General features: G+C 53.4%; 1 protein-coding gene across 1 annotated transcript in view; it reads left to right on the top strand.

Moving 5' to 3' along the window:
• The window catches only part of Kif17 (kinesin family member 17), a 36,081-nt gene that overhangs the window by 6,654 nt on the left and 2,654 nt on the right, over nucleotides 1–26,773 (top strand). Inside the window, exons 3-14 of the mRNA XM_055611008.1 lie at nucleotides 530–631; nucleotides 5,581–5,770; nucleotides 8,641–9,093; nucleotides 11,764–11,873; nucleotides 16,661–16,814; nucleotides 18,305–18,807; nucleotides 19,506–19,583; nucleotides 21,797–22,014; nucleotides 22,480–22,711; nucleotides 23,059–23,317; nucleotides 24,501–24,571; nucleotides 26,383–26,500. Of these exons, the coding sequence (XP_055466983.1) occupies nucleotides 530–631; nucleotides 5,581–5,770; nucleotides 8,641–9,093; nucleotides 11,764–11,873; nucleotides 16,661–16,814; nucleotides 18,305–18,807; nucleotides 19,506–19,583; nucleotides 21,797–22,014; nucleotides 22,480–22,711; nucleotides 23,059–23,317; nucleotides 24,501–24,571; nucleotides 26,383–26,500 (2,488 nt within the window). The remainder of the gene's footprint in view (nucleotides 1–529; nucleotides 632–5,580; nucleotides 5,771–8,640; nucleotides 9,094–11,763; nucleotides 11,874–16,660; nucleotides 16,815–18,304; nucleotides 18,808–19,505; nucleotides 19,584–21,796; nucleotides 22,015–22,479; nucleotides 22,712–23,058; nucleotides 23,318–24,500; nucleotides 24,572–26,382; nucleotides 26,501–26,773) is intronic.

The following is a 26,773-nucleotide window of genomic DNA, read 5'->3' on the forward strand; positions in this document are numbered from 1 at the left end:
TTCTGTCTTTGAATGTTAAAATTCATTCAACATTTCATGTGGTTGAAATGACGCTGAACATGCTGACCGGAAGTAGTTATAAAAGTCACGGCTCCCCCATGTATTGAGCGCTTCCTGAACACTAAGCCTCGAGGGAAGCCTTTTATATATTTAGCTCATAGACCCAAGACTGGACAACTCCCAATTGTGATGGCCCCAACAGCTCCTGTCCATCAGCCCAAAGCCAGGGCCTGGTCCAGGGAGCGGTTGCTGGCACTCAACTGTGGTTTCTCCCTTGAGTCATGGGGAAGTGTCCATCTCCCTTCCCATGAGTTTGTAGGTAGCACATTGAACAGATAGCCATAACACAGCCTGGAGGCCTGAGAGTCCTGGAGCTGGAGAGGAAGGTTTGCCGGCAGCACAGGGTGGGGGTGAGGGCCCCTGTGGCCTGACATCCTCCCTTTTCCTGTGATGTCCCATCTGTAGAGGCCTGGGCAACAGGTGGGTTTGGCATCAGACACCCTTCTCGAGCTCTGTCTACTTCCTGCAGTGCGCAGAAAACACCAAGTTCCTAGTCCGGGCTTCCTATCTAGAGATCTACAATGAAGATGTTCGTGACCTGCTGGGCGCCGACACCAAGCAGAAGCTGGAGGTGGGTGCAGGCCCCGTGCCGGGAGGCCAGGAAGGTCAGGGGGAGATGCTAGGATCAGACAGTTCTGGGGCTCGGGATCCTGCTGCCTCAGCTTCCCTGGCACTGGGACCGTGGACATACATCACTGTGTCCGGTCAGAGTGGGGTCTGTTGAACTTGAGTGTCCTCAGAGGACATACTGCGAGGGGCTGTTACTGACCTGCTGCCGCCACACAGGCTGGGCCTCACGATGGGCAAGGCCACCTCTGTTGAAACAGGGTGGAGCCTTGCAATACATTTCTATTTTAGAAAGCACTTTCACTGATTTAAAAAAAAATGATTATGATGGCTGGACACACACCTTTAATCCCAGCACTTGGGAGGCAGAGGCAGGCTGATCTCTTGAGTCTGAGGCTAGCCTGGTCTATGTAGTGAGTTCCAGGAGAGCCAGGACTATGCAGAGAAACTCTGTCTCAAAACAAAACCAAAACCAAAATAATTATTATGCTCTAAAAGAAGGTATTACGCACTCGGTCTTTATTGGCCCTTCAGGCACGTTACCCCATCTTATCTTTGGAGTAACCTTGTTGGTGAATGTTGTCATCTGTAAGTTACCAAGGTGGAAAGCAGGCTGAGAAAGCCTCAACTTACCCCAGTTCTGTAATGCAGCAAGTGGCTGGGTCTGGATTTGAACCCAGGTCTCCCTGACTCAAGCTTCCAAACCTCAAACATCATATAATAATGATGTTTATATGATTAGGACTCCATCATCTTGGTCTACTTTGAAAAGGGGTATTACAGCCGGGCAGTGGTGGCACGCCCCTTTAATCCTAGCACTGGGGGAGGCAGAGGCAGGTGTACCTGTGTGAGTTCAAGGCCAGTCTGGTCTACAGAGCCAGGTTCTAGGGACAGCTAGGGCCACACAGAGAAACTATCTCAAAAACCTCAAAATAGGGTTAAGAGTACTGTCTGTTCTTCCAGACGTCCTGTGTTCAATTCCCAGCAACCACAGGGTGGCTCACAATTAGCTATTCTGATGCCCTCTTCTGGCGTGTGGTGTACATGCAGATAGAGCACTCAGATACATAAAACAGATCTTTTTTTTTTTTTTTTTACTCAAAACAAAGAAAAAAAAAAAAAAATCAAAAAAAGCAAAAAAAAAAAAAAAAAAAAAAAAACCAAACCCGAAAAGGGCTATTGCAGATTGAAGGGGCAAGCCCCTTGAGAGAGTACCGGGACCTGTGTTCAGTATGAGAGCTGTTTTAAACTGTTGGGGATTAGAGAAAACCCAGCAAAGATGTGGGGTGCCAAGTGGAGCTTCTGGAGGGTAGAGTCCAGAACATGCTGGTGAAGATTGGGTTTGGCTTCATCAGAGCCTCAAGCACATTTCATAACTTGCCTTCAGTCCCCTCAAAGACTGGGTTCAGGATGGGAGAGCGTTGCTTCCTAACAGTGGAAGCAAAGCCACATACTTGAGGGTCCTGTTTGAGTAGGCAGAATTAGCATGACCCAGAGAGATCACAAAACATGCCAGACTGGGTTTAATGGCACAGCCTATAATCCCAGCAGTGGAGAGACTGAATCAGGGGGATTGCAAGTTCCAGGCCAACCTGGACTACATAGGAAGACTGTCAAAAAGAAAAAGGAAAGAAGGAAAAAAGGAAGGAAGAAGGAAGGAAGGAAGGAAGGGAGGGAGGGAGGAAGGGAGGAAGGACACCTAGAGAAAGATAGAGGGAGAGAAGAGAAGGAGAGAGAGAGAGAGAGAGAGAGAGAGAGAGAGAGAGAGGGAGGGAGGGAGGGAGGGAGGGAGACTGACCAAATACTGCCAGAAGCTAGTGAGAAGGCATGGAATCCCATCTGGGACCCTTTGGCCTTAGCCTTGGCCAGAGGTTCTGGTCTTGCTCCTTCCTGGGGCTCTTACAAGCTGGCGGCCTGGTCCAGGGAGGAGAGGCCAGTGTGAGATGCTTTCACCTGCTCTGGGTACCTCTAGATTCTCCCTCCACCCATGCTGCTTCTGATCTAACCAAGCCTCCCCACCAGAGTCCACCAGGGAGCCATGATCCCAATGTTAAGAGATGAAGGGACAGTCACCCATTGATTGTTTTCAGCAAAGACTTAATGGGAAGAACCCATGTGTGCCAGCGTGCCAGGGTGCCAAGCCACACACTGAACTGGACCCTCCTTTCCCAGTCTCCATCCATCCACTCAAGGCCCTGTCCATCCTCCTGCAGCTGGCTTAGCACAAGCCTTACAGCACTTTGCCCTCCCTGCCACCAACCTGCAGCACCCCCCTCACCAGAAGAGGGTGTTGGGAGCCTGTAAGTCATGACTCAACCTCAGCCAGAGAAACAGGCAAGAGGAGTTGGGTGTGGGCTGGGAGCTCCAGAAGGCTTGCCTCAGGGTCCTACCTGATTATAGACCTTCCATCAACTTGTGTGGGTGCCATGGGGACTCTGTCTCTTCCTGGCTACCCCGGACCCTGGCGGGGAGGCCTCACTTAGTGAGCCCACTGCCTCAGGGGCTGCAGGTGACAGATATCTCAGTGATGCTTACTCCATGGGCTCTGGACCTTTGATACACTGCTCTGTGGGTGACGTGCAGATGGTTTTCATGTAAGTGTAGGAGGAGAATCCTGTTCTCATCTTCTGTGATTCAGGCACCTATTTACCAAGGAGCACACAGAGTGGATGGATTGGAACCCGAGGCTCCACAGCACATGCGTTTAGCCTGGTACATTTTATAATTAGGAGTTATTCAGCCAAGGAGACTAGCAAGAGGTTGGGGAAGCCAACTCCCCTCCCCACACTCAAGCCAGTATAAATACCACCCCAGATCTCCACCCAGTAAGATCATGGTGGACTGGGCCTGGGGGGCCTCCCCCAAATCCCTCCCCAACCCATGTGTAGGGAGGAGCGTAGGAACACCTCCTTACCGGACCCTAGTCCATAGCCACATGTCTATCTGTGCTGCTCTCTGTCTCTGCTGTAGCACAGCTGGTTGCCATGGAGACCTGGCTCTGGTTTCTTGCAGCCTAGATGAGCAGCTACTGAGGACAGCTGGCAGCCAACACTCAGCTCCTCCCCAGGACCTGTGTTGGCAGTGAGTGAGGGTAGGAGTAGTGGGAAGGACCCATGAGGGTATCAAAGATGGGGGCACTATTTCTGCCTTTGGAAATTACTGGGGCTTGGGGCAGCATCCTTGCCCTCTTCCTAACCTACATCCACCGAGCCCACTAAGGTACCACAGGTCTCTCTCCTTCTTAACTCCCATACAGTTTCACAGAAGTGGGGTTTTTGCCCTCGTTTACAGGTGAGGTGACTAATGAGGGGCCTAAAGAGGCCAGCTGACATCCCTCATGGGGCAGCGTTTCTAAACTGAGTTCTGTTGACTAAATAGGAAAGTCAACAGTCAGTGGGCTAAATGTGCTTTTTAAAATAGGGTCTCACTATCTAGCTCTGGTTGTCTTAGAACTCACTAGGTGGGCCAGGCTGTCCTTGAACTCACATAGATACACTTGCCTCTGCCTCCTGAAGGCTGGGATTAAAGGCATGCACCACAGCACCCAGCTAAATACGCTCTTCTTAACAAAATTTTTAGATGAATTCATCATTTTCCAAGTGTGAGTATTTTGCCTTTATCTATGTACTATGTTTGTATGTGCGTGCACATGTCCAGTTCCTCCAGAGGTCAGAAGAGGGTGTCATGTCCCCTGGATGGTGGTGAGCTGCCATGTGGGTGCTAGGAATTGAACCCCAGTCCTCTGCAAGAGCAGCAAGTGCTCTTAACTTCTGGCTGTCTATCCAGTAGAGATATGCTCTAAGGGTGACCAGACACTCCCCAGACCTGCTGTGTGCCCCAAACTGGATTCTAGGTTTTGGGAGTGTAGTCTGCTTTCTGGCCCCGAAGTGCTGCCTGGCCCTGTTTGCAGGAGCCTGACCTTGGTGCCCGTCCTTTCCGACTCTCTACCCCTTTTCTGAAGCCCCCTGTCACTGCAACCCACTAATAGCCATATGGCTTTCAGAAAGTCACTTAACCTTTCTGTTTCTTGGTTATTTATCTGTCCATAGAGCCAGCCCCTTTAGGACTTCACTCCTAAGCTGGTGGAGCTAGTCTGTGCACACACCTGACTCCTGCACAGAGGGAGACCTGTCCCTTCCTGGGATCCCTAGAGCAGAGGACAGCTGAGCCTTCCGGGGGCTCCAATCAGTGTGGCCACCCTGTCTCAAAACACAAACAAAAACAAAAACAAAAAAAAAACAGAACACCAAAACAAACACCTATTACTCATCCTGCTTTCCCTCCTCCCTCTCACACCTGAGATATGGTCTTGCTGTGTAGCCCAGGTTGGCCTCAAATTTACAGTAACTCCCCTGCCTCTGCCTAGCAAGCGCTGAGATTACAGGCATGGCCCATCACGCCCAGTGCTTCATTCTGCTCCTGCCAGTGTTTCTCCTTCCTCGTGAGCAGCACTGCATCCCGGTGTTCTGAGTAAGCAACACAGCTCCTCGATTGCTGCCTGGGAAGCAGGCTGGGCGCGTCCCGGAGGGCTGAGCCGAGAACCTTAGTGGGCTTGGGCAGCCGATGAACCTCCACCTGCTGCCATCCAGGAATCAGGAAACATTTCCATTCTCCTGGCAGTGTCAGCAGAGGGGATAGCGCAAGCCATGTGGACAGGACAAAGGAGACCCATTCAGAGCCCTGGGTGCCAGCCCCATCAGAAGCTGAGGCTCCCACGGAAAGCTCGTGTGTGCCATATTTTACTGAATCTTTACTATGCCCACGAAACAGGCGCCTCAGACCCATTTTAACAGATGTGCGCATTGTCACTGGCCCAAGCTCCTACGACAAGTGGGAGAGGGGCAGGTGTGCAGCTGGCTTCACCAGACGGAAGCCTACTACAGGACGGGGCCCTGCCTTTGGGCTCCTCAGAGACCTTTGGCCAGCTCAAGCTCCCGGTCCTTCTCTCTGCAGCTGAAGGAGCACCCGGAGAAGGGCGTGTACGTAAAGGGGCTGTCCATGCACACGGTCCACAACGTGGCCCAGTGTGAGCGCGTCATGGAGACTGGCTGGAAGAACCGGGCAGTTGGCTACACCCTGATGAATAAGGACTCCTCTCGCTCCCACTCCATCTTCACCATCAGCATCGAGATCTATGCCGTGGGTATGGGGCCAGCTGTGGGCAGGGGGTGGCCCAGATGTCCTGAGCCTGGTTCCCCGCTCTTGCCAGGAGGGTGTCTCACCTCTGTGGAGCCTGGAGAGTCCCGTGACTGGGAAAAGACGTCCCTAACTGCCTGAGGGAAACAGACCAAGGTCCTTCCAGTGCGTGGACCTGGTTTCCTGGATCCGCAACGGCAACCACAAAAACCAGTAGATAACGCTGAATACTTCCTGTGTGCCGGCCAGTGTGTACGCTTTATCTATTCTTTGCAACCACCCCGTGAGTGAGCTAGACGCTAAGACCCCCATTCTACAGGTGAGAAGCCTGAGGTTTCAGGGCTGGAGCTCGGTACTTGAGAGCCTGAGCAGCCTGATCCAGGCCCTGGGGAAATTACTAAGGGCCTCAGGTCTGTGTGCCATTCAGACCTCATGACTCCTCTTTCTCAGTGACGTTCTCTGTCCTTCACTCGCACGCCTCTTTCTCTTCCTTGGAGAGCTGCTGAGAAAGAGGAAAAAGAAACCGCTGTCTACCCTGGGCCGCTGTGGGCTGCTGCTGTCTGAGGGTTCCCTATGCTTCCTCTGTGCAACTCTCTGCAGCAGCCCCCCTGGCAGGCATCATTTTACACCTAGGAAAGTTAGGCCCTGAGAAGTGAAGAGATTTGCTCGTGTAGGGGACCCCAGTCATGAAGTAGAGGAGCCAGGATCTGAACCCGTGGCCTCCCAGTACCTTGTCCACTAATGCTGTACTGCATCAGTCCATGGTCTGTCACAATTAGAACTTCAAAGAGCATAGGGCAGGAAGCCACCCAGGCAACACTGGGAACATAATGGTGAAGAGACCCTTGAGCCAGGGTGAAGGCCAGGGCTGATGCTCCCTACGTCCTGCCTGTTCAGCAACCTGGGTAACCTGTTCCCAGGTCAGCGCCCTGGTGCTTGCTTGAGGGAAACATCAACCTGGGTGTCCCCCGGGACACCTGTCTGAAGAGGTCATGACCTCACAGTTGCAGCTGGGGTAGGGGCAGCTGCCCAAATCAGTGGATGGGACATGAGCACTTTTGAGCTTTGCTGAAGGTTTGAAGGACAGGCTGATGGCTAAGCCTAGCCACTTTCTTCTTCTTTTTTCTGCTATGACTCATTGCCAGGTCTTCATGACCGTGGTTGGTGGATGGAGGATGATCCACGCTCGCTCCTTTTCTAAGCTGTCACCCATGAGGCATTCACATCGTTTCTGGTTTCCCAGCACAATGGACAATGCATTGTGTACAAGGCAGTTTCTGCTCTGAGACTCATTTGCTCAGGCTTAGACCTACCTGGTGTGCACTGTGAGAGCACAGAGCGCACACTCAAGGCTCATGATACACCCTGGTACATTCTACAGAGTGCTCTCCAAAAACAGTACGGGTTTCCTTCTGCTCCACTAAAAAAAAAAAAAAATCTTACACACCCAAGTCCTTTAGACACCCATCTAATGCCAGAAAACATTTTATCTCCTTTAAGATTGTGTAGCCAGTCTTGCTACTTTTTTGCCCACCCTTTTTTCCTCCTACCCCGGTTTCACCCCCTAACACTAGATAGGAGAGAAACCAGGATAGAGGGGAAAGAGGAATTAGGAGAATGCCTGAATCTAATTTGTTTCTTCTTTGAGCATGGCTACTAGCAAACTGAAAGCTAACTTGCTAAATGATCAACAACCACTGGCCCCACCTGTGGGGACTCTGGCTTTTATATACCCTCTGAAAAATTCCCAGAATTCCAGTCGTCACACAATCACAGAAACTATCTGCAGCTGGCAAAACAATGCCTCTGCTAGAGCACGAGGCAAATAGTCAGCTGCGGACGGTCTGAAGCAGCGCCATATTTCCCTGTGCCTGGGATTAAAATGAAGACACATGAATATGTCCGTGTTTTTAAAGAAACCAAAAGCCCAAAATTGTCACTACAAGATTGCTCTGCCTTGGTCAGACAATATGCAGCCAGTTGACCTTACATGTCCAACCCTGATAGGGAGCCAGTCAAGGTTGGCCTTACTTTGTGGATGGATCATTGAGGATTAGAGAGGTGTGTGGCTGTGCTCATGCGACACAATAAGGAAGAGGCAGGGCTGTACTTCAGAGCCGGTAACTTGAGCATGGAGGGGTACAGTTCCCTGGAGATCTTTTCATCTCCCTTTTACTATCCCCTGCCTTTGCTTTCATAGGACATCTGTCCTAACTGTTGTAAAAGAGACACTCGTGGGGGCTGGAGAGATGGCTCAGAGGTTAAGAGCGCTGACTGTTCTTCTAAAAGGTCCTGAGTTCAATTCCCAACAACCACATGGTGGTTCACAACCATCTAGAATGAGATGTGGTGCCCTCTTCTGGTGTGCAGGTGTACATGCAGGCAGAATATTGTATAAATAATAAATGAGAGAGAGAGAGAGAGAGAGAGAGAGAAAGAGCCTCCTGTCCTCAGAGAACAAATTTTTAACCCTGGAGTCAGGCAGCCCTGAGTTCCTATTTTGCCTCCCTTCCATAGCTTCTCTTTTATATGATTTATGTTTCTGAGCATTGGTGTTTTGCCTGCATGTATGTCTGTGTGGGGGTGTTAGGTCCCCTGGGACTGAAGTTAAAGATAGTTGTGAGCTGTAATGTGGATCCTAGGAATTGAACCAGGGTCCAGCCCTTCCCCCCTCCCCTGGCTTCTGTGTGGCTCTGGGAAAGTTCCATGTCCTCTCTGAGCCTAGACTCCTTACCTGTCGATGGCAGCTCCTGATAGGCTCCAGTGTAGTCCCGGCTGGGTGGTAGGCCTCAAGGGCCTTGGCGGCCAACCACCCTCCTCTCGGGAAAATGTGGGGCTCACCCAGCTGTTGCTCCCTGCCATCCCGTCTGTCTGCAGATGAGCGGGGTAAGGACCACCTCCGAGCAGGCAAGCTCAACCTGGTCGACCTGGCAGGCAGTGAACGGCAATCCAAGACCGGGGCCACCGGGGAAAGGCTGAAGGAGGCCACCAAGATCAACCTGTCACTGTCAGCCCTGGGCAATGTCATCTCGGCCCTGGTGGATGGACGTTGCAAGCATATCCCTTACCGGGATTCCAAGCTGACGAGACTGCTGCAGGACTCCCTGGGCGGCAACACCAAGACTCTGATGGTGGCCTGCCTGTCTCCCGCTGACAACAATTATGACGAGACCCTCAGCACGCTGCGCTATGCCAACCGGGCCAAGAATATCAAGAACAAGCCACGCATTAATGAAGATCCCAAGGATGCCCTGCTTCGAGAGTACCAGGAAGAGATCAAGAGGCTGAAGGCCATCCTGGCCCAGCAGATGGGTCCTGGCAACCTGTCAGGTGGGACAGGCTGGGGCAAGGGGGAGAGGGTGGGCCAAGCAGATTGAGATGTCCCTGTTTTCTCTGGCTCCCATAGGCAGGTCCTTTGATACCATTCAGCTCTGCGCACCCCAGTGGTAATGGCCTCAGGAAGAGGCCTGGTGGCCTGTCCGAGTCAGCCACAAGCTCACAGCCCACTCCCCATCTCTGGCTGCTCATCTGTCACCCGCCTGCCTACCCAACTGTCTCCCCCGCTCGGTGGCAGGGGCATCACGATCTTAGCATCGGGTGACTCACTTCCCCCACCCCCCTCCCCAGCTCCTGTAATTGCAGTTGCCACTTGCAGTCTTTCATCTGGCAGGTGTACAAACTCGGGGCTGGAGCACAGGCTCTCAGGGCTCGGGGACACAGCGGAGTGTTCTGTTGCTCTGTCTCGTAGGAACGGTGAGCGTGGAAGAGTCTGGCATTGGATCCTTGGTCCTCTTGCCTTCCCACCTCTGTTGACCCGTTCTGCACAGTTATCTACCCATCGCCCCAGCCACCAGCCACCCCTCCCCCCTCCCTTCCCACGTGCTTGCCTCCCTTTCACCTACTCCACTGCTTACACAGTCCCTGCTCGTCCGTCCTTCCAACACCCACCCACCCTCATTCACTTCCTCCTTCTCCTATCCGCCCACCCATTCAGACCTCATCCCCCAGCTGTGCGCATAGCCGCTCATTCTGCTGAACTCTCCCGTCCAACCAGCCAAAGTTCCCCTAGCATTTCTTTGTATGTAGACCAGGCCTGGACACTGGGGACACACATGACTCAGACCCCAGGCTGTGACTCTCTCGGGAAGAGGAGCAAACTTTAAGGGAGACAGCCCACAGTGGGCTGAGAGGCTTCAAGCCAGTCTGGAAGGCTGTGATCCATCATGAAAGGCTCCACAGAGGGTATAGGAGCTGAGCCGAGTCCTGGGCCATGAGACTCATCCCTGCTAGGATCTGGAGCAAAGTGTGACGATCCCCAGATGCCACAGTGCGCTTGTCTAACTCCGAATACTTCTGCTAGCTGCCTTTCGGCAGGGGAAGGGCTGGGTGGTCAGGCGGAAGGCGGCTGGAGGCAGAAGAATGCTCATCACCGTCCCTCCTCCGCCCCTATTCCCCCAAAGACTGGCAAGGGAGAAGTCCCAGCTCCCCAGTGTGTCCCCAGAGCAGCAGCTGACACAGCCCTCCAAGATGGGGGCCTCCTTGGGTTAGAGCTCTGATGCTCAGCAGTCAGTGGTGCCTGGCCTTGTACCAAGGAACCTCTGAGACCAAGTAGTAGTCAGTGGCTTACCTGGTCCTTGGGCAAGTGACCTAGCCCAAGGAGCTTGTGCTCTTGATCAAGACGGACTCAGGACACCTGCCTGGCTTCTGCTGGAGGAGTCGGGCAGGAAAGGAAACATGTGAGACAACACCTGAGGCTTTAGCACCCTCGTGGCCAGGATCATAGACCACGTGCTGTTCCGTGTGTGAGACTCCTAGTCTAGCGTTTAGTAAGAACATTAATGCGGGGCCTCTTCCCTCGGTTGCACACTTCTCCTCCTCCTCCCTTTTGCAAGATGTGGAGTATCCATGTGCCTCTGCTGGCCACCTCCCCGGGCTCCCGTTTCTCTCCCCGACACCCTCTTCTTGCCTGTACCTCAGGCATGCCTGCCCACAAATTGAATATCCCCTGTCTCTTGGCCTCTACTGTGAGTCTCCTCTCTAAACCCTTCTCTTGGGGCTGGAGAAATGGCTTGGTGGTTAAGGGCATCAGTTGCTTTTCCGGAGGATTGGGAAAATTCCCAGCAATCACACGGAAGCTTACAACCATCTGTAGCTCCAATTCCAAGGGATCTGCCACCCTCTTCTGGCCTCTGTGGGCACCAGACATGCAGGCAGCGCACAGACATATACGCACAGGCACCATACACATGAAAAATCAATTTAATGAATAAATAAGCCAGGAATGGTGGTACACACCTTTAGTCCCAGTACTTGGGAGGCTTTAAGTTGAGGTCCGCCTGGTCTGCAGAACAAGTTCCAGGACAGCCAGGACTAACTACACACAGAAACCCTGTCTCAAACGACAACAACAACAACAAAAATAAATATATAGATATATAAATAAATGAAACAAGTAAACCCTTACTCCCAGTTTCCCTTTGTCCCCTTTCTCCTGGCTTCCCACTCTCTCTGCGACATCAATGCTGACTGTACCCAGGTCTCTCCTGTGTCTTCCCCTGCATGGCCTCTCTCTCTCTTCTCTGTCTGCTGTACCCATCACTCTAGATACGCCAGCACAGGCCTAGACCTGCCCCATGGCCTTTCCACTCACTCTGCCCCTCTATCTGAAAGCTCTTGCCCATCTCTGCATGGCTTTCTCCTCTACCCTCAGCTCCCAGCTCCATCTACTCTCCACTGAGCCTTCCTGTCCGCAGTATTGGGATGGTCTCCAGGTTCTCCATTCTGAGCACCCTCTCTGCCTTTCCTTTGGACTCATTACACACCTGCTCACTTGCTTGCCTTTCTCCCCTAGTGCACAGTGTGTGGTGGTGTGGAGTTCCATCTAGGGCTGTGTCCCCAGTGTGCTGGGCTTCCGGGTGACTGCAGCTGAGTCTTCCATAGAAGTGTATTTATGCTTGGTTCCCGGGTACTGACTCTCAGCTCCTGTCTCTTTCCTTCCAGCCCTGCTGTCCTCTCAGACACCCGTGGGCCCTGTCCAGCCTGAAGAGAAGGTGCTGTCCCCCACTGTTGTCCAGCAGGACACAGAGGCTGAGAAGCAGCTGATCCGGGAGGTGAGACCGTAGCAAGCCACCAGTGTGGAGGAGGTGGTGTCCAGGGGAGAGCCAGCGCCTGCAGAGAGTCACCCTGCCTCACTCCCAGGGGATTGGCACCATAATGCCACCTTTGTTTCTGAGGAAACTGGGCCTCAGAGATATGTCACGACTTTCCAAAGCTATAGGGAAGACAGGAGTATCAAAGAGATGGACCCAGCCAGATGGTTGTGACACATGCCTTTAATCCCAGCACTTGGGAGGCAGAGGCAGGTAGATCTCTGTGAGCTGGAAGCCAGCCTGGTCTGTAGAGTGAGTTCCAGGTCAGTCAGGGCTACATGGAGAACCCCTGTCTCAAAAACAAACAGGAGTTGGATCCAGGGTTTGAACTTGGGTTCCTGGCCTAGAATGCTGTCAGTGTCACCTTAGAACCTGTGTGGGGAGAGAACTGGGGACCAGGGACATCCCCAAGAGAAGGTCTCCTTGGTAATGCTGGGAAAGGTGGCTGGGGATAGGAGTAGAGAGCATGTCCCTGGAGGGAGACAGTCCTTGGCAGAGGCCAGGCTAGCAGAGTAGAAAGGAGTCTGTCAGCCTTCAGCACTGTAGCTGAGCCTAGGCCTGAGAGCAGCTTGGCCTGTTTATCCTTGAGTGAGTGTAGCACCAGCTTCATGTGGCACCTAGGTCCTCATACCACATGTCATCTCCCAGCATCCCTGGGAAGCAGCAGGGCAGATCTCCAGGGATATATACATAGGAAGAGGTGATAGAGGCTCTCCTGTCAACTCCAGGCTCTGTGGCATTCCGGAGGCCCCCTGCCCCTTGAAGACTGCCTGCTAACTCTGCTTGATGGTTTGTTTGACCTTGGGTGGTGTCTGTGGGGAACTGGCTGTTCCTCCGGGGAACCCTGATACTAGGCAAAGACAGCTCTTGGGAGCTCTAGCCTGGCCTTTTCTATAGCTGAAGCCCTCACCTCTAGTCTTCAAGACTCTTGTCAGGCTGTGCGACCAGGGGCCTGGCTTGCAGGCTCCAGCCCTGAGAGCTCTAGCCTTTTAGCTGGTTAGGGTAGGTGTGGATGTTGACTCTGTCGCTGGGACAGTCTTGCCTTTAGTGGAGGTGGGAGGAAGAAGAAACCCTCAGCTGGGCAGTGGCAGCTCTCCAGGGGCAGAGGCAGGTGAATCTCCAAATCTGTAGGTCCAGGCTGACCTACAGAGTGAGTTCCAGGATAGCCAGGGCTACACCAAAACAAAACAAAAAATGAACAAACAACAAAAAGTCAAAACAAAACAAAAACAAAAAAGAGGCCCTCTGGGCCTCTTACAGGACCACTAGGATGGCATCTTTTTTTTTTTTTTTTTAGGATGGCATCTTAAGCTTGCAGGCATCACTAGGATCCCTTCCAGTGTTAGGGGCACTGGGCCTCTGGGTAGCAGTGACCAGGAGCCACACCCAGTGACTTGGAGTGGTTGTGGATTCTCGTAATGACAGATGGATTTGGGTCACAGATCCTCGGGGGAGGAGGGGGCTAGACAGTACCTAGAATGGAACCTTGTAGGCAGGCTACCTCATGGTCTGGTAGGTTGAATGTCACCTCCCCCTAGTGGTCTCCCAGGAGAACGCACCCCACACTGGACAGGTGGTCTCCATCACAGGGAAGTAATGGGCGTTGCCTGCCTCTTCTTGCCTATGAGCTAGTGCAGAGTCTAGGCCATCAGGTGTACACCAAACACTGCTGTCCCAGGATCCCATTTCTGACACTGGAATTTCTGCTCTGAGCTGTGACCAGAAGCAGAGGTGTGAATGTCTTCTCCCTTCCCTCCCATGCTGCTTTTTATCTTCTGAGTCCTATTTTCTGAGTGCCTGCTGTGTGCTGAGAACCGCATTCCAGATTAGTCAGACCTATGTATGCATGTACAAATGAGGGCTCTGGCCTGGAGGTAGCTCAGCTGTGAGCCCAGGCATGGCTCAAGGCTTCAGCCTCCAGTCAGAATGGGGAGGTTTGGACTGGAGAATTCCCGGTGTTACCCGGTTTTTCATTGTAAGAGTCCTGTTCTGACAGGCTCTGTGGCTGGCAGATGGTTTGAGCCCTCCAAGGCCTCTGTTTCATCATCTGCAGAATAACCACTATGGCAGCCTTCCTGCTGTTTTGCACATATCATACAAGGAAAAAACAAAAACAAAACAAAACAAAACAAAACAAAAACAAAAAAAAAAAAAAAAGCAAGCCAACAAAAAAACAAGGTCCCTTCCCATCCATGAGTACTAGGCAGAAGCAGGGGGCTCAGGTCTTGAACGTCAGCTCCATCCTTCCTCAGCAAGAGTGGCCCGAGCACCTGCTTGGGACTGCGGCCATAGCTGGAGGGCACACAGCCCAGGGGGAGGGGTTGTTTTAAACATTGAAAGGGCCAAGGCATGCCATAACTGCCAAGCAATGGCCAAGTACAGAGGGAGAAAGGAGACTTAATGTGCAAAGGCCTGGGAGGCAACTTCTGAAGCCTGCAGGACAGGCGGGGAGGGTAGAGACATGGGCGGTATCCTGAGTCGTACTGACGGGCCTCCTGTGATTCAGGGACTCCCATTTAAGAGTGACAGTGTAAGGCAGGACAGCTGTGTGTACATGTGCCTGTGTGCGTGTAGGGTATACCCACGAGAGATACGTGTGCATGCCTGCATTCCTGTGCTCCTGGGGGCTGTGTTTGGCTGAGGGTCAGGGGCTGTGCGGAGAGGAAACAATGGGAGGATGTAGAGGTGGGGAGCTGGGCAGGCCGAAGACTGATCCATTGCTAGGATGAGGCTCCCCAAAGGAGGAAGCAGGTGAGGGTGGGGGTGATGATGGAGCTCCTGGGGGCTGAGCCGGGGGTGTCAGAGAGCAGCCTTAGCGTCACTGCAAGCATCAGGATGTTCAGCTGTTGTCTGAAGATGCATTGAACAGTCCTCAGAGTGTGTGCATGCTGGCGACGGAGCCTGACGGTAGCTCTCTGGACAGACAGAAGCAGAAGAGACGAATGGCAGAGAGTAGCCGAGTTAGTAAGGGGGTCTCTGCCAACCATGAGAATGCACTCGCTGGGGAGCAGGGCAGAGCCCCTGAGGCAAGAGAGAAGGGGGCATTTCTGGACAAAGCAAGTTACCAGAAGCCAGATGTGCTAAATAATAATAAATACATAAAAACAACAAACAAAAATGAGGCGTGGAAAGGCCAAGGGTGCACATTCCACATACTATCTGTGCTTCGTGTGTTACCAGCCTCTTCATCACTGTGACGGAATGGCTGACACAAACAACTTCAAAAATGGAAGCATCTGTTTGGCTCATGGCTTCAGAGGTTTTGTTGCAGGGACCAGTGGCTCCATGCCCTTTGGACTGTGGAAGGGTGTGATGAAGAAAGGTGCTTGCCTCACGGTGGCCAGGAAGCACAGAGAAGGGAAGAAACTATGCTGGCGGCTTCCTTCTCCCCCCCACCCAGGCCTCTAGCCTGTGGGATGGTGCAGTCCGACTTCAGGGCGGGCGTTTCTCTGTTCCTCAGTCTTCTCTGTAAACGTTCTCAAAGGCACACTCAGAGGTGTGCCTCCATACTAATCTGGGTGCTTCTCAGTCCATCAGCCATTCTAATTTCATTTCTGTTGCTGTGAGAAAACACCCTGACAGAAAGCGACGTATGCGAGAAAGGGTTGAATTTTAGCTTACAGTTCCAGGTTGCAGCCCATCGCTCTGTGGAAGTCAAGGCGGGAACTTTAAACAGGTAGCCCTGTCACACCCACAGTCAAGAGCAGGGACATGTGAACACATGCACACTCGCTGGCTTTGCCCAGCTGGGTTTTTCTCTACTCTTCTACATTCAGGGCCTCCTGCCTAGGGAATAGTGTCACCCACAGTGGGCTGCATCAGTTAACACAATCAAGATAATCCTCAGACATGACCACAAGCCAACCCAGTGTAGACAGTCCCTCACTGAGACCTTCTTCCCAGGTGAGACTAGGTTGGGTCAAGGTGACAAAGCTAGCCATAACAACAGTCAAGGTGACAGCCATCACACCACCATTCATGAAGCCCTGGGTTCCATACTCAGCACAGAAAAAAACAAAAAACAAAACAAAAAACAAAAAAAATCCACCACAACAAAAACTTGTTTTTAATTTTAAAACAAGGAGCTGGAGTGGTGGCTCAGTGGTTAAGGGCATTGGTTATTGTTTCAGAGGACCAGAGTTCAATTCTCAGCACCCCCAAAATGGGTCACAGCATATAGAACCCCAGTTCCAGGGGATCCAACACCCTTTTCTGGCCCCTGTGCATAGTGTGCAGATTTACGCACAGGCAAAATACCCATACAATTAATAATAATAACTTTAAACAATAAGAAGAGTAATGAGAGAAAGAAAAGGAGAGGGAAAGGGAGAGAAGGAGGAGGGAGTAAGGAAGAGGGAGGAGAGAGGAGGGAGGAGGGAGTAAGGAGGAGGGAGGAGGAAGGAGGGAGAGGGAAAGGCAGAGAGAAGCCAGGGAATAGAAACGTATTTTGTTATCAAAAAGAGTACCGCTGGGTAGAAACGTGGCTAGATGAGGAAAGGCATTCATGGCAGAGTGTGGTGTGGAAGAATTAGACCGAAAACAGTCATGAGAAGTATTAGTCCATCACAGCTGCACGGACAACAGTACAGAGGGGCTGTCTGTCACCAGAGAACTGTCACCCCCATGTGACAGAGGGACTTCCCTCTGGTTCTCTCCTGTGCTGTCTGAGTATCCAGAACTGGAGGTCGGTTCTGAAGGCCGGTTCTGAGTAGAGGTGATTGGCCACCCCTGTGTCCCCACCACCCCAGGAGTATGAGGAGCTCCTGGCTCGCCTGAAGGCTGACTACGAGGCGGAGCAAGAGTCTCGGGTCAGGCTACAGGAGGACATCACTGCCATGCGCAACTCGTACGACGTGAAGCTGTCCGCGCTGGAGGAGAATCTGCGCAAGGAGAAGGAAACAGGTGCGCTCTGCCCCGGGGCAGCATGGGAGTCCACCTCCTGCTTTTCCTTTCAGTGACAGGTGTGTAGAGGGGTCTCTGCATGGTAGGCTCAGGTCTCTCTGATCCAAACAACAATTCAGCCAGGCAGGTACCACGGTTACCCTCCCCTTATAGATGAGGAAATAGGCCCAGAGAGGATGGGTAACTTGCCTTTGACAGTTGGGGAAGTGGAGTCAGGATTGGAATCGAGGCAGTCTGGGCCCAAAGCAATACTATCTCTGGTGCTTTGCCCACAAGTTGGGCCACCTCGGGTGCATTAGTGAATAAAGGGTCCCATGTTTGAGAAGCTGTCCTATTCCAAGTTTTTGCATTTGCTAGTCACTTACTGTTGAGCCTGTCTGTAGTTACAATTCTGGAATTTCGGTGTCTTTAAAAAAGCACAGAAACATTTTAAGAATGTGCTTTCATTTTAATCCCAGGAGTAGGAATATGGGCTGCTTCGCAGCAGCTGACTGGGATTTGTCTCATGCTCTGGTGAGGGCGTGATTTTGCCAGCTGCAGCTAGTTTCTTCGACTGTGTGACATTGGGAATTCTGGGGACTTTTCAGAGGGTGTATAAATAAATGCTAGGGCCCCAAAGGCGGGGTGGGTTGTTGGTTGCTGTTGGTCACAGCTTGTAAAGTATCTGTGCATGATGAAGAAACAAGACAAAGGACCCTGGGCAGTGGTGGCGCATGCCTTTAATCCCAGCACTTGGGAGGCAGAGACAGGTGGACCTCTGAGTTCAAGGTTAGCCTGGACTATAGAGCTGGACAGCCAAGGCTACACAGAGAAACACCTACTCAGAAAAAGAAGAAAAAGGAAAGGAAAAACAAAAAGGAAATGGATGATGGATGGAGTGTAAAAGAAGGTTTACAGGCCTAAACTGGGAGCAAAGCCCTGTCCAAATGGGGAAGAGAGACCCTACTGCTAGCAGACACCCTGAAGAAGAAGGAAGCATGGCTTCTAGCATCTTCTGTTATTCACACAGTCCCTCAGTTTGAATACTGAGGTCGCCGCTGTTTGGTTTCTGGAGCTCTAACATGCATCCAGCTTTCATTTTCTTCCAGAACATCTGGCAGAGTGGTGGACAAGAGCCCTGATCTGCACTCAAGAAGGATCTTAGGGGTCTTAGCTGAGGGGTTATACCTCAGGGGACCTCAGCCTTGGGGGCGCAGTGAGACACACAGGGTGGCCTGCTCACACGGAGGGAGGGACCGTTCAGCCAGGGTGGCCAGGGCCAGGCCATCATTGGCTGAGGAGTCAGAGAATGGAGAGACTGCGGTGCTGCTCGGGGATGGCTTCTTGGGAGAGGGGCTGAAGGCAGGGTCAGGCTCTGGAGAGAAGGCAGCAGGGCAGGGATGGGTGACATGGGATCTTCAAGGTTCTGACTCAAGGTGGGTCTTTGAAGCACAAGGGGTGTAGGGCCACCATCCCCTTGGGAAACTGTCAGACACTCTTGTTCTTTGCAGAGGCGGTCCTCAAGGCAGAAGTCCTCTATAAGGCAGAGGTCATGTCCAGGGCCGAGTTAGCCAACGGCTCCGAGTACTCCCCTGCTTTGCAGTACGACACGGCAGTGAAGCCCACCATCCTCTCAATGCCTGAAACGCTGCCCATCGACGAAGTCGCCAAGAGCCAAGCCCCCCTCCCATTTGAGGAACTGCCCCGGGTGGAGCCCCCCAGGTCAGAGATCTCTTTGGAGTCCAATGAGTCATCCACCCATGAAGACTCCTCCATGTCAGAGGCCTTCCTCGGACCAGAGGAGCTTTCCAATGTGAAATTCTCCATGCCTGAAGGGCTGGCTGAGGGCAGGTACTTCTCTGATGGCTACCTCGGCCCAGAGGCTGCTGCATCTCCACTGAGGGCAGAAAACTACACACAGGGGGGCGAGCCACCACTGGAGCCCCCCCTGCGGATGTTAACAGGCCTGCAGGACCCCTTTGCTGATGTGGAGGCAGACGCCCCCCCCAAGCAGGTAGCGAATGTCCTGTGGAGCGGCAGGGTGGGCTGGGAGCACAGAGGTCAGGTGTGCACAGGGCCGCTGACCTCTGCTGCTCGGCAATGTCCACTTTGTCCTTTATGACTCGGTGGCCTGTTTGGGGACTCTGCGGTCTGGGAAGAAGATACTCTGGCAGAGACACGCTAGGAAAGCTGGGTTGGGGGACCCAGGTTATGTAAGGCGGGCACCTGTTCCTTTGGCAGGGAGGATGGTGAGTTGCTGGGATGCCGTAGCCATCCAGAGCCCCTGCCTAAGAGAGCTAGGGAGCCGGAGTCTCCCCACAGGGCTCGGCGTTCCTCCCCTGTCCCTTCCCGACCAATCTCATGTCCCTTCCTGTTTAAGAAAACGTTCCTCTTTCCTCCCCACTTTTCCCTGTGAAATCCCAGCTCCCACTTCTATCCCAGCTGATGGCACAACAGCAGCCATTGGCCTCTCTAGACCACAGTTCCCTCCCCCAAACAGTGGAGGTGGCGGCTTGTGCTGGGCATGAGATAACACAGAGTGAATCCTAGGACACCACAGGCATTCACCTGTGTCCTGTCTCCCCGCACTCACCTCTTCACCCATCCAGCGGGTGGTCAGCAGCCCCCGAGGAGGTGAAGTGGGTGTCAATAGAGAGGACTTCTGGCCAAAATCACCCCTTCTTTTTCTCACCCATTTCTTCCCACAAGCAGCCATCCTCCACGGACCTGCTGGAGTCCAGTGACACCAAGTCGGAAGTTGAGGTGGCTGACAGCCTCCTGCTCGGGACTGTGAGTACCTGCCTGGCCCTCCAAGGACCTGGCCCAGCTGTCTGACTTGTGCTGTCCCTTGGGACTAGGTCTCCTTGCCTCCACCATCCCCAGGCAGGGGTCCCGTGGCTGAGCACTGTTTAAAAGGAGGGCTACCACTGGGTGCCTGGGTGATGTGAATAAGAGGCCTTCTGCAGACGGGGGCTTTGGAGGCCCTTGTCTTAAAGGAGCAAAGGCAGGTGTGCCCAGAGGACTAGGGCCGCAGGAGCAGGAAGGCCTGGCGCTCCTAAGGCACTGTCAGGGACCTCTTATAGGCCTGTGGCTCTCAATTTGGATACCCTGTGTCTTCTGCTTGGGACAATGCGGCAGACAAGTGGGGAGAGAGGAGGCCTCAGCATCTCTTCATATTTAGGGAGAGCAACAATAAGCTTGCGAGTCTCCAGGCAGGGGGTGACAGTAGGTACTAGACAAAATGATGGGAGCCCCAACTAGGAGGTGAGGAGGAAGGGGGAGAAGCTGGGAAGCATTTATTATTTATACAATATTCTGTCTGCATGTGTGCCTGCAGGCCAGAAGAGGGCACCAGATCTCACTATAGATGGCTGTGAGCCACCATGTGGTTGCTGGGAATTGAACTCAGGACCTTTGGAAGAATAGCCAGTGCTCTTAACCTCCGAGCCCTCTCTCCAGGCCCTGAGCATTTCCCCCTTTTTTTCTTTTTCTTTCTTTCTTTTGCAGCTTTCTATTGATTCATTCTGAATTTACATGCTGCACCCAATTCCACTTATCTCCTCATCCATTCGTATCTGCCTTCTGACGTTGCAACCCACACGCCCCCTCAAAAAAAAATCAACAAAAAATAATTTGCTATGGAAGCCACAGTGTGCCGCACAGTAGACCCTTTTGTCCACACTTCTTCACTTGCAAATGTGCATTGCAGAGTCACTGGTCTGGTTCCAGGCCTTTGGCTTCTGCTACACTGTCAATACTGGAACCTCACCAGGACTCCTTTCAGCTATCCTATTGCTGCTCTGTGTCGTGGAGATCCCATAGTTTTGGATCTGTAGGACCGGCCCCTTCACTCACTCAGGTCATAGATGGGGTAGATGCTGGGGTGGGCCAATTCAAAGCCCTGGATCTGGGCCTGGGAGCTAGCGAAGCTGATCAGCCCGCCAGCTCTCCCGAATCTACACCACCAGAGCAAGCTCTCCTGGGCTCCCCAGCCAGGCTGTGGGGCCAGCTCGCTCAGACTCATGCCCTTGGGACCAGCTGACCTGTGCCCCCCCCCCCCCACACACACACCAGGGCCAGCTCTGTTGTGCTGCCCAGGTGAGGTGCGGGCTCCAGTCCCAGAAGTGCTGCAGCCAGTGAGGGGCAGGACCAGCAGGAAGAGCATTTCTTTCCAAAGACTTTCTCAACAAGATGCCCAGGTCCCCAGAGGGGCATGAAGGTGGACAGGTGGGGTGCAGAGGATACTTAGGAGAGGGTGGGAAGAGGCCACAGCCAGGGAGGAGACCGGAGTTTCCTGTGGATGAATTCCAATGACAGCGATGGAAGGTTCTAGTGAGGAAAGGGATGTTATGGTCAGTTTATACTTTTCAGAAAATTGTCCTGCTTCTTTGGTGACTGGATTGGAGCGCTCAAGAGAGGGGACTGTGGGCCCACTTGGGGTGCTGGTGAAGATAACTACTAAGAATTAGTTTGAGTGCAAAAAATATTTTTTAAATTCATAATGTCCTGCCCTCTGAACATGTGCATGTGTGTGCATGTTTTGCATGTATGTGGGCCCATGTCTGCGGGTGCACATGTGAGCACACACATGTGGGGGCTTGATGTTGGAAATCACCCTCGGCTGCTCTTAGCCTTGTTCGCTGACACGGGGTCTCCCCACCAACCTTAGGGCTCACCCACAAGGCTGGTCTCAGTAACCAGTTTGCTCTAGGGTCCCCTGCCTCCTGCCTCCTGATGCTGGGGTTACAGGGAATTTACGTGGGTTCTGGGGGCGCTGAACTGTAGCTCAACATTTGCAAGTGCTGTAGCCACTGAGCAGTCTCCCCAGCCCCTGACACACGGGACTTTTGGAGCACGCTGGGAGCTCAAAGCTTTTCAGATTTCTGTGCACGTTGGGTTTCAGACTTTGGGATTAGGGATGTTCAGCCTTCATGTCTGGGGCAGGGGCGGACTGTGCGGGGTCATTCTTGTCTCCTTCCCATCTCGTTTCCCTCTGTGCCCAGGAGCCTGATCTAGGCTTGAAAGCGGCCCAGGAGGCGGTGCCCGAGGCAGAGACTGGTGTGTGGATGGAGTCTGAAGCCCACGTGGCCCCGGTGGCCGAGGTGGCCCAGCCTCAGCCCTTGCTGGCCATGGCAAGCATGAGAAGGGAGAGCGTGGGCGTGGAAGTGGGTGTGTTGACTGACGAGCTTCAGCCGGTGGATCAACAGCGGGTGCTGGCTCGGTGAGCGCCCGGGGTCAGGCGTCAGGAGCCTTAGCGGGTGATGGGAAGAAGCCCCAGCCAAGGCTGGAGGTTGAGGAGTTGTAGCCCCCAGCGGGGGTGAGGTGAGAGCCGCCTCTTACCCTCTACTGAGCTAGTGAGCACACACCAGGCCCCTCCTCCGCCGTCAGAGGGGCAGTGGGGCAGGGGCGGTTGCCCCACCAGGCCAGGCAGGCAGAGCTGTGACCCAGAGCCACCCGGAAGCCGGATTTCCACTCAAGTGCCCTGGTGGGATGTGGCTGTTCCTTAACAGATTAAAAACTGTTGAGCACCGCCCCCGTGCCGATGGGGTATGGCCATGAGCTTTAGCTCTTTGCACCTCAGTTTACCACTCTGTGAAGTGGGTGGTGGCGAGCGGGTGGCGGGTGCCGGCCGACCAGCGGGACCGTGGCGCTTGCTTCCTCCCCTCCCCGCCCCCCCGGGCCGCAGCTTGCAGTTGCTGGAGCAGCAGGTGGTTGGGGGCGAGCAGGCCAAGAACAAGGACCTGAAGGAGAAGCACAAGCGGCGCAAGCGCTACGCCGACGAGCGCAAAAAGCAGCTGGTGGCCGCGCTGCAGAACTCGGACGAGGACAGCGGCGACTGGATGCTTCTCAACGTCTACGACTCCATCCAGGAGGAAGTGAGGGCCAAGAGCAAGCTGCTGGAGAAGATGCAGAGGAAGGTGAGGCCCCGCCGGGCTCAGGCCCCTGCTCGCAGGCAGCCGCCCACCCCGTGTGCGCCCTCTACGTGCTTCTGACGCTCCGGAAGAAATGTCTGAACGGGGCCTGGCGGCTGAGGCTGGGACGGAGTGCCTGAAGCGTTTTGCGGCTGGGGATACAGGAGGCACTCATTACTTGCTGTGAGGGTGGGTGGCGCGTACTGGGTCAAGGCTCAGAGGGCCGGGCGCAGCGTCGGTGGGGCTACGGGAAGGGGAGAGCTGATGGAGCAGGTGCTGAGCGGCTGCCGGGGCCGGGCAGGTGCTGAGCCGCCTTTCCCTGCTCGCCACCTGGCACTCATCCCTTGGCTCAGCTCCGGGCCGCCGAGGTAGAAATCAAGGACCTGCAGTCAGAGTTCCAGCTGGAGAAGATCGATTACCTGGCCACCATCCGCAGGCAGGAGCGGGACTTCATGCTCTTCCAGCAGCTCCTGGAGCAGGTGCAGCCGCTCATCCGCAGGGACTGTAACTATAGCAACCTGGAGAAGATTAGGCGGGAGTCGAGCTGGGATGAGGATAACGGCTTCTGGAAGATCCCGGATCCCATCATCCTGAAGACCAGCCTCCCAGTAGGTCAGCTGCCCCGCTGCCGCCCCCACCGGCTCACCGCTGCCCCTGCCTCTTTGACAGCTGGCCGCCTTGCAGAGGGACAAAGCCTGGCCTCTTCCTGCAAGCAGTGGGGGCGTCACACGCGGTACCCTGGGGATCCAGTGCGTTGGGGCTCTGAGAAAGTGTGCTATGGAGTCGGACAGGTGTGTGTGTGTGTTGGGGTGACCTCTGTGGACCTGACAACATCTGTGACATAGAGATAATGAAAGCCCGTTCCTTAAAGTTGCTGTGAGGCCTGTGGTATGCTCAGGCGTGTAAATGGCTTAGAGTGCTGCCTACTTCCGTCACTGCTGCCTTTCCATCCTTGCACAATCCCACAAAAGGGTCGCGACTAAAACCAGATTTCAAAACAGGGCATGGTCATACATGCCTATCATCCCAGCATTTGGGAGGTGGAGGCAGGGAGACCAGAAGGTCAAGGTTATTCTTGGCTGCACAGAAAGTTGGGTTTACAAGGGACCCCACTTCAAGAACAAAACAAAATGGGTTGGAGAGATGGCTCAGTGTCTAGGAGTGTGTGCTGTTCGTGAAGAGGACGAGAGTTTGATTCCCCACACCCTGCAAATGGCAGTTCACACTGCTAGTAACTCCTGCTCCGAAGGGATCTGACATGCACTTCTGGCCTTTGTGGGCACCGGGCAAGCACACACTGCGCATAGACACATACAGACAAAACACTCACATGCATGAAATAAAGATAAACTGGTAAATAAAGCCCCCAAGACCAAAATAAAGGTAGGTGTGTGCGTGCAAGTGTGTGTGTGTGTGTGTGTGTGTGTGTGTGTGTTCCTGTACTCCCCTGTGTGGCACCCTGAAGTCCTCTTCCTGGTCAGCGTCCATGCATGCTTCCATCCCTGAAGTGATGAGTAGCCACAGATGCCAGTCATTCCATTAAAACTCCAGCCAGCTCCATTTCCCATGAGCTCTGGGGTGGCAGTCTCCCTCAGTCCTACTCACCTGGTGCCCGGCTAGGAGCAGTCACATGGCTTCCTGTCTCAGGGTCCTCTGTTGTCTTCATCCCTTGGCTGGGCTGTGAAGCATCCCATTCCTGGCCTCCAGCCAAGCCTTCCCCCTTCCCCCACCCTGGCCAAGGCAGCTCCCTCTCTGGCTCCCTGTGAATGGCTCCTCAGCTTCTGTTTTCTCATAGCAGTTTCAACTGGGCCACAGAACAAGACAGCCCGCAAAACCTCTGCAGCAGACAGTGGCGAGCCACACATGGTAAGGCCCGAGGTGGAAGGGAGGGAGAGGTGATGGGAGGTAGCGGTGAGGGCAGAGCATAGGGTTTGCCCACAACGTGCTGTGGGTCAGTGAAGTCGCAGGTTGCTTTTGTCTTGCTTGGGGACTAAAGCCATGTGCTGAACCTGGACCTTTTCCCACCACTATATACACCTGGACCCTCAGGTAGTTCCTCATTCAAAAGTACAGAACAAAGAGAGAGAGTCTGTTCCAACCCAACGCCTGCTCAGGCAGCTCATGGTGACTGTCTGCAATGGTCTGGTGCCAGCCATAGACTGTGTTTGCCTCAGTGGCTTAACTTCATAAGAAAAAAAGCTTTACAACCTTTTTAGCCTGGGCCTATGGAGAGGTTAGGTCAGAACACTTTCAGTCCCAAGCAGCAGATGCCAAACAGCCAACACAAAAGAGAGACATCACTGATCCGTGTAGGTGGATCAATTTCAAGCATGGTTGGGTCTAGGGGCTCAGGCAGGGTCCTGTGTCTGGCCTTAGCCTGTGTCTTTGTGGCTCAGGGTTTCTTCCTATGGCGGTGGGGGGGGGGGGGGGGGTAGAGGGCAGGGATGGCTACTGGCAGTTAAGATACAAAAGGAAGAAAGCTATTTAGCATCCTCTAAGCTTGTGCCTCTTTTCTTTTTTCTTTCCTTTTCTTTTCTTTTTGGTTTTTGAGACGGGGTTTCTCTGTGTAGCTTTGGCTGTCCTAGACTCACTTTGTAGACCAGGCTGGCCTCGAACTCACAGAGATCGGCCTGCCTCTGCATCTCCAAGTACTGGAATTTCAGGCATGCACCACCACACCCAGCTAAGCTTGTGGTTCTTAACCTGAGGGGTTGTGACCCTTTTGGGAGTCAAACGACCTTTTCACCAGGACCCTATATCAGATATCCTGCATATCAGATATCTACATCAAGAGTCATAACAGTAGCAAACTTACAGTTATGAAGTAGCAATGAAAACAGTTTTATGGTTGGAGGGTCACCACAGCGTGAGGCGCTATATTAAAGGGTCCCAGCACTAGGCTGAGAACCACTGCCTTATGTCATCCTTACGTCAAAGCCTGTGCAAAGACTGAGATTGGCTCTGCCTGATCACAGGCCTACTCCTGGACCGGTTCCTATGTTCAGGAAGATGTAAATCTGTGATTGGTGCTAGTCTGGGTCCTACATCTGGCTCTGTGAAGTCTCTCCCCACCTGGATAGGAGGAAATAGTTACCCAGTGCCAAAGATTCAGATTGAGGAAAACAGGCCCATCATAGCAGTTTCGAGAAAGAATCTTCCAGGGGCTTGTGAGATGGCTTAGTGGTTAAGAGCACTGGCTGCTCTTGCAGAGGTCCTGAGTTCAACTCCCAGCAACTGTGTGGCCATGACCATGTGTAATGGGGTCATGAGCATGTGTAATGGGGTCTGATGCCCTCTCTCTGGCGTGCAGGTGAAAAAGCACGTTCCCGGGAGAGGGAACAAGTGTTGGCCACAGAAGTAGCTGACGGCAGACTTTCCCCCACACCCTTCCCGGCTGTGTGTACATGGAGGGACTGGGGCACATAGTCTGTCACCCTGGCCCCTGGTGAAGGTGGAAGAACACATACTCCCCATCTCAAGAAGGGAGGGAGGCTGTGACTTCCCCGGTCCCAGCTACCTGGGTCCCTTCCCTAGGAGTCCTGTGAGTGATGGAGCCCAGAAGATGCCCAGCACAGCCTGCTGTCATCCATCCCCTAAGCTCCTGAGTCCAGGGCAGAGCCCCTAGTGTCTGCACAGATGAAGGGGCTGTCACTCATGCGGTTCTGAAATCTCAGCAGGAGGAAGACCGGTATAAGCTGATGCTCAGTAGAAGTGACAGTGAAAATATTGCTAGTAACTACTTCCGGTCGAAGCGGGCCAGCCAGATCCTCAGCACGGACCCCATGAAGAGCCTTAGTGAGTGTCCTGCTTCCCCTCCTCCACACCCTCTGGGAAATATGCATGGGGGGTGATTGTGAATTCAGGCACACACACAAAAAAAACTTTTCTCAGTTTCCTTGGCTATAAAATAAAGGGCATGACACCCACTTCTCAGGATTAGAGGAGGTGAGCTGGGGAAATAGGGCCACATAGTAGGTAACTCTGAGAGTCAATGCTTATTACTACAGTGAGTACCTGAGAGAAGCAATTTAGAGGAGTACTGGGAGTGTGGCTCAGTTTGTAGGGTCC

The sequence above is a fragment of the Psammomys obesus genome, unplaced genomic scaffold (genome assembly GCF_907164565.1).
Source record: "Psammomys obesus unplaced genomic scaffold, mPsaObe1.curated_primary_1811, whole genome shotgun sequence".
In the NCBI taxonomy this organism is placed as follows: domain Eukaryota; kingdom Metazoa; phylum Chordata; class Mammalia; order Rodentia; family Muridae; genus Psammomys; species Psammomys obesus.